Genomic DNA, 6,980 nt, shown 5'->3' with positions numbered 1-6,980 from the left:
GGCTCCGTTCATGTTTTTTTGTTGTTTTGTTTGCTTTTTGACTTTGCTTAACTGGATTTTTTCCTCCTCACCAGATCTCGCTCCCCTCTCCTGCCCTACCCTGCTCTTCTCTACCGGTACAGTCTGTCCCGTCTCTCAGACTCCACGGCAAACACCCCGCTCCCGTCATTTTTGCACTTGTTTTTGTAAATAAACACCGTTAAACCTTCTGCGAGTTCTGTTTTTTTTTAGTCCTTCCTGCCCAACGTTACGACAAAACATCAAGATTTTTGTTGGATTTTAACACGTTCCAGTTGGCGACAGTGGGGTTATATTTACATGATGTCGGGTCCTCGCAGTGGCGTAAACACATAGCTGCCCTCACCTCCGCCTGACTCAAAAAACAAACCCATTAGCAGCAGATATTTTACTTGTATCAACCTAAAACAAAAGCAATCGTTCGAGAGTGATATTTCAGCTGCTGTAAACGCACAATCCCTTTATTATTTCATTTTCACTGCACATATTCGGGCTCTCGGGGGTTTTCTGCTCGCCTTGGGACCCTCAGCAGCTGCTCGATCCGCTTATCCTCTGATCCGGCCCTGGTTATAGCTGCACCTCTAACAGTGATGCAGGGATTTTCAGAGTTAGGTCAATTATCAAAGTTTGTGGAGCCTGCTGTGCGTCGAGCAGAGCCGTGCGTCCTTCTCCGTCCGCCCCTGACGCACACGCCGCAGCTGTTCATGTCCGGGCCGTTCACGATCATTGGCCACCTGAGATTGCAGTGCTTCCGATCGATCCTCTTTCCCCACGCAGGCTAATATTGACAGGCGGGGCGGTGCGCGCTCGTCCACGCGTCCAGGAAAACGTAACACGCGGCGCGGCGGAGTGTGTGGCTTTTTCATTTAACGTCAGATCAAGTTTGACCAACGCTGTCTTGGCGCGACGGGTCCAATCGGAGTTCAGATCGGCTCTCTCCCCCTCCACCCTCTCTCCTCCTCTCTCCTCCTCTCTCTCTCTCTCTCTCTCGCTGGATCTTTAGTTGCACAAGACGAAGAGGAAAAAAAAAAAAAACCGCTCTGCAGCCGCTCGCCTCTTGAATGAACCTAATAGGTGCGCGCTGAGTCTGTGTGGAACCACCATCCTCCTCTTCCTCCTCCTGTATCCGCTGGACGTGCCACGGCGCTCTCCATCCACCTCCACAGAACATATGAACGCGCACACTCGGACCGCTCTGAGGAGTTGAAAAACGGGCAGCTCGGACGAGGGGGGGAAAAAAAACAACAAAAAAATGGCACAGCGCGCGGTTTTGTTCCTGCTGTGGCTCGTGGATGGCTCGCTCGCCGGCTTCCCCAACCAGATTAACATCGGTGAGTCCGTCCTGCCGTGTGCTTCAGGGGTGAGCGTGTACGTGGGTTCAAAAAAGTGGTGCATGTCTGAGGACGCTCTGGATTCTGCGTAATGTGCATGCGCGTAAAAATGGAACTTTGCGAGAAAATGCGTTGTTTTATGCGCGCGCCTGCCGGTTTAACGGGACAGTCGTGCTTCTGTACTGATTCAGGAGTGTTTATTTCCCCGAGTTTGTTGCGGCAGTAGAACAGAGCAGCCAGATAAGGAGTTAACCCGGAGATTCAGCGCGCGATCCAACTGCTCCAACTGATGCAACGCGGCGCATGTAGTGGCCTATTCACGCTGAAATTCCTCGATCAAACACCAGACTCCTCCTGATCTAATCTAATCTCTAACCTGTGCTCTGTGCTCTGCTTTCAAAGGGGGGCTCTTTATGCGCACCACGGTCCAAGAGCACAGCGCGTTCAGGTTCGCTGTCCAACTCTACAACACAAACCAAAACACCACTGAGAAGCCTTTCCACCTCAACTACAACGTTGACAACCTCGAGTCGTCCAACAGCTTTTCGGTCACCCATGCGTGTAAGTCTGCCTTCTATTTCAGCCCTGTCCACTCTCCTCCTCCTCCTCCTCCTCTACCTCCTCTTCTTCCTCCTCCTCCTCCTGCTGCTGCTGCTTCTGCTTCTGCTGCTTCTGTCCGGGCAGAATTATTTATGTCCAACTTAAATGGACCTTATGTGTCAGGAGAACGTCTCAATTCTCCTGCAGCGTTACGTCTTGGCTTTTTACTCGGACACCTCTTACAGTCACATATTCTGCATTTTTCAATATTTAATTCGCAATTGTCACAGTGTTGTCCCATTTTAACTATTTATTTGGCCCAGTTGCTGTAGTGCAGTTGTTAAATGGGGAGATTTTGCTGATTTTCGAAGCTGAAAACGCCAAAAAAAAGCATCACTTGGCTTGGTTTGGTTTGCCTGGTTTTGGTCCTGGTTTAGTCCTGGTTTAGTCCCAGTTCTGATGTGCGTTTGCGTGATCCAACAGTAACAGATCACAGCGTTAAGGCCAAATAAACACTGTTTGTTATCGCTGTCGGAGCCTGGAACAAAACCGACACGTGAACGCTTTGTATTTGCGCGATTATTTGGTACGAGTTCTTTCAAAATGGAGAATCGGATGCATACAATATCTCATTAAAAGTTCCCTTGGTAACGCGCTGTTTACATACGCGTCTTGAAAAGGAAATACAGCCAATTAACACTGTGTCAAGGACCGGCTGCGTTCGGATATAGAAGGAATTTGAATGGAAGCAGTGGAAAGGAACTTCGTAATTTAAATTGAGAGAATGGACCAAGAAGACACTAATTGCTAAGCTTTCCTCTTGAGTATATATTCTTATGCAGATGAAGTAGTCGCACTGATTATAAGGAGCAGAGCTGGTACTGCCAAAGATAAGGCCTGTCATTGGACCAGTCCCCTGTCTGTATAAACGTCGACCCAACGAAACCCGGTCACGATAATCACTATATCGACTTGTATCACTTTGCTGGGACGATATATCTTTGGGTTTTTGTGCATTTTTTGTGCGATAATGGACAGATTTTTGTTGTTTTACTTGCAAAACGACACGATTTGAGCTGCAGTAGGTTGAATACGTGGCTTTTATGCTTAATTATTGCTTCATTTGGCTGTTTATCCGGTTTATTTCAGAAATGGTTCACTCGGATTCTCCTGCGTCGTGTCTGTGGCGTAAAGTCATTTCAGTATCATCGTTTATGTACAGTACGTGCTTTAAAATGTGTTCTTTTTGTGATAGAACTGTGTGTTTAACAGTCAGAAGTATTGGTTAAGAGTTACTGCAGTAGTTGCACAGTTTGAGGTCAGTGTTTTCAAGCGGATGGTGGTGCAGTGGGTTAAGCGTTCAGCAGATAAGTGGACAGCGGCCGGTTCGATTTGTAAAGCAGCTACAACATTTCACATGTAAAAGTCTGTAGTAAAAGAAAAACTTTAGCGCGGTTGACGGATTAAACTGAGGGATTACACGGGCGTAGATGTAAAAGTCTGTAAACTCGGTTCTTCCTGTTATTCCTGAAGCTTGGACTGGTTTAAAAAAGGTCAACCACAGTCAATTATTCATGAATTATTGCTTAATCATACAACTTCGAAATGGGTTATTACTGCGTTTGAGATTCACAATTTTGAGGGGGAAAAAATCAATGTTTTCTGACAAATTTGGAGATTTATTTTGCGATACAAGATTCTGACTGAAACGTGAGCTGATCGACCAACACACGAGTCTCGTTTTAGAGTCTGAAGAGGCCAAACCCGCGAGATGTTTCTGCAAAATGACAGAATATTTACGTTTTTTACCGTGGAGCTTTTATTACTGAAGCGACTGCAGCCTCAAAACTCAAATAATGTCGATTTGACAAACTGCAGCGCTAATAAAACTCGACAATAACATAATATCTACTTAACGATGCACCGATAAGATCCTTGCATCAGGTATCGACGCCAATATCGAACGTTTTTGGTGAATCGGATATCGATTTCCAAGATATCGCTTCAATCGATGTGACGTATTGGTTTAATAAAGCTGCTCTGTCGTTAAAAAACACATTCGGATACTGTTTTTGCGTTATTCTGTTTGTGTTTAAAGGAAATAAACGATGTAATAGCACAGCCTCGAAACTCAAATGAGGATTTTGATTTGATTTTTCAATAAACTGCAGCTCTAGTAACACTAAGGTAACCGTACTAACGAAATATAACTACAACTACAACGAACTATACAAAGATATTACCATAGATCTACTGACATCTCCAGCCTCTGTACGGTTTTATTTACTTAAACAGTTTGAAGAACGTGGCGCTAAAACTAACGGAGCAGCTGTTTCTTTTCAAATCTGGATTAAACTTCCACGACTTATACTCAGACGCGACTTATACGTGAAATTATCCAAGTATAAAACTGTATAACTTATAATATACAAGTCACGTCTGAGTATAAGCCGGCGGATCTACCAACCCACAGTTTGGCGGTGCGATCCCAGCTCCCACAGATGAACGCTGTGATGAACGTCGTGTCCTTGGGCAAGACACTTAACCCTCCGTGTATGAATGTGTGAATAGTTCCTTGGCGTAAAATGCTTTGAATGCCTTAGAACGCCATATAAAAATGTGACTACTGTATTTTCCGGACGATAAGTGTCACTTTTTTCATAGTCTGGGGGTGCGACTTATACTCAGACGTGACTTATATGTGAAATTATTCAAATATATAGTTTCACGTCTTCATTATTGTCACACTGACGACTACACGAGGGAACTCCAGACTCGTGCACCAGTATCTACTCCTCCTGAACCACTGAACAAGCACAAACTTCAACATTACGCTGATTTAAACGACGTCTGAGAAACACTGAACGCTCCATCTACGTCTGGAGTGGGTGGAGTTGTTCAGAAGCGACACCGACGATGAAGAATTCACTGGATTTATTGATTTGGAGTGAGATCCAGAGTAAACGTGTTGCTTGTTTTTTCTGCTTTATTTATCTGATTAACTGTTAATATCTTACGTTAAACCAGACACGTGTTCAGTTCTGTCTGTGCTTCATGGAGCTGAATAAATATAAATGTGTTACGTTAGCGTGATGTACTGATATTCAGCCTGTTGTTCACATTTTATTATTATTATTATCACTTGATTTAAAGATAAAATGTCTGTTCTTGGTCTCAGATTTTGCAAAATACAGTTTCCTTAAAAGTGCGACTTATACTCCAGCGCGACTTATATATGTTTTTTTCTTCATTATGACACATTTTTCCACCGGAGCGACTAATACTTGGAAAAAACGGTAATTAGTAACCACAGAAACTATAACTATAACTAAACTAAGGTATTACCATAGATCTATTGAACATTTTGGTGGATTATCGAGATTTTGGTTCCTCCGATATCCCGTTTTCGTCTGTAGTTTTCACCACATTTGGACAATTTTTACCTTAAACCTTTTCCGTGTAAATAAAGTAAGTGTTTCCAGTCTCTCCTCTCGTATCGGTCGACATCGGGAAACGCCAGATACTTAAACCCAAAGCGTCAACATCGGGATCAGAGCCGAAAACCCCCGGTCGCTGATCTCCTTCGTCGCGCGCTCACGTTCTGTTTGACTCTCCGCGACGGCGACTTGGGAGACACGTTACGTCTTCAGCGTCTTATCTGTGGCGCTCGTAATGACCCCCGGTGACGTGCCCCTAGCATCCTCCTCTCTCCTCTCTCCTCCCTCCTCGCCGCTCCCCGGTTTTCGCCGAGCGTCTCCCCCTCAGCGTTGCAGAGTCAGCTCATTAGCACCCAGCCCTCATAGCGCCTCGCCACGGCTGTCATTGGGCGAAAGGGGAGAGAGAAGAGACGAGGGGGGAAAAAAAATCTATAACACCCCGGCCGACGGCAGCAAATGAGGCCCCGGACCCGCAGAAAAAAAAAAAAACGCGGAGAGGGAGGTGAAGCGCCGTATCTCCGTCAACAGACTAAAGCATCCGCGAGAAACAATACGCAAATGAGAGAGAATAAATAACAGATAGCACGGTGCAATTTCACGCATGTTGAGGAGGTAGGGAAGCATTTAGGGAGCAAAAAGCTAGATATCAAAATCTAATTAATTTCTGGAGCAGGTTTAAAGAGAGAGGATAAGGAGGGTCCTGCGGGAGCCGTGGCCCCGTTTGGTGGGTCGTGTCTTTTTTTAATTTTTTTTATACCGAGCTTGTCACTGGCTCTGAAACGTACTGAATTTAAATTAAAACTGGCAAAACGTATCGGCGAGTTTGAGGGTAATTAAAAAGAGCGTTATGTGGATGTATGTGGGAACTTTACAGCGGTCAGGAGTCCTCAAAATGTCGGCGGTAAACAGGAAGTCTCCGCGTCGTTGATCAGTTTCGGTTCTGTGGAGCCGGGTATCGTCTTCATCTGAAAGTCTTTTGTTTGAGTTGGAAAAAGTGTCGAGTCAGATGTTAATTGATGCTGAGACTAGTATTGAAGCTGGATACTCGTTTTGAGAAGGAATCGATACTAAAAAGTCACATTCACATGATACAAAGGAATCTTTTCCTGATCAAAAAGACAAGTGGAGCACTATGGAACCAACTGGACTAAACCAGGACTAAACCAGGACTGAACCAGGACTAAACAAGGACTAAACAAGGACTAAACAAGGACTAAACAAGGACTAAACAAGGACTAAACAAGGACTAAACAAGGACTAAACAAGGACTAAACCAGGGCTAAACCAAACTAGGGCTAAACTAGGGCTAAACTAGGGCTAAACCAAGGCTAAACTAGGACTAAACTGGGACTAAACTGGGACTAAACTGGGACTAAACCGGGACTAAACCAGGACTAAACCAGGACTGAACCAGGACTAAACAAGGACTGAACCAGGACTGAACCAGGACTAAACAAGGACTAAACAAGGACTAAACAAGGACTAAACAAGGACTAAACAAGGACTAAACAAGGACTAAACCAGGGCTAAACCAAACTAGGGCTAAACTAGGGCTAAACCAGGGCTAAACCAAGGCTAAACTGGGACTAAACTGGGACTAAACTGGGACTAAACTGGGACTAAACTGGGACTAAACCGGGACTAAACCAGGACT

At 44.9% G+C, this 6,980-nt stretch overlaps 1 protein-coding gene across 3 annotated transcripts in view; it reads left to right on the top strand.

Moving 5' to 3' along the window:
- The first annotated feature begins 1,270 nt into the window (after nucleotides 1–1,270).
- The window catches only part of LOC117377414 (glutamate receptor 3), a 170,389-nt gene continuing 164,679 nt past the window's right edge, over nucleotides 1,271–6,980 (top strand). For 2 of the 3 annotated variants that reach the window (XM_033973810.2, XM_033973809.2), the window contains exons 1-2: nucleotides 1,271–1,349; nucleotides 1,752–1,910. In XM_033973810.2, the coding sequence (XP_033829701.1) occupies nucleotides 1,271–1,349; nucleotides 1,752–1,910 (238 nt within the window). The remainder of the gene's footprint in view (nucleotides 1,350–1,751; nucleotides 1,911–6,980) is intronic. The other variant, XM_033973813.2, reaches the window with a different exon arrangement.

Source organism: Periophthalmus magnuspinnatus, chromosome 10 (genome assembly GCF_009829125.3).
Source record: "Periophthalmus magnuspinnatus isolate fPerMag1 chromosome 10, fPerMag1.2.pri, whole genome shotgun sequence".
NCBI lineage: Eukaryota > Metazoa > Chordata > Actinopteri > Gobiiformes > Gobiidae > Periophthalmus > Periophthalmus magnuspinnatus.
This window is presented reverse-complemented; position numbering and strand designations above follow the sequence as displayed.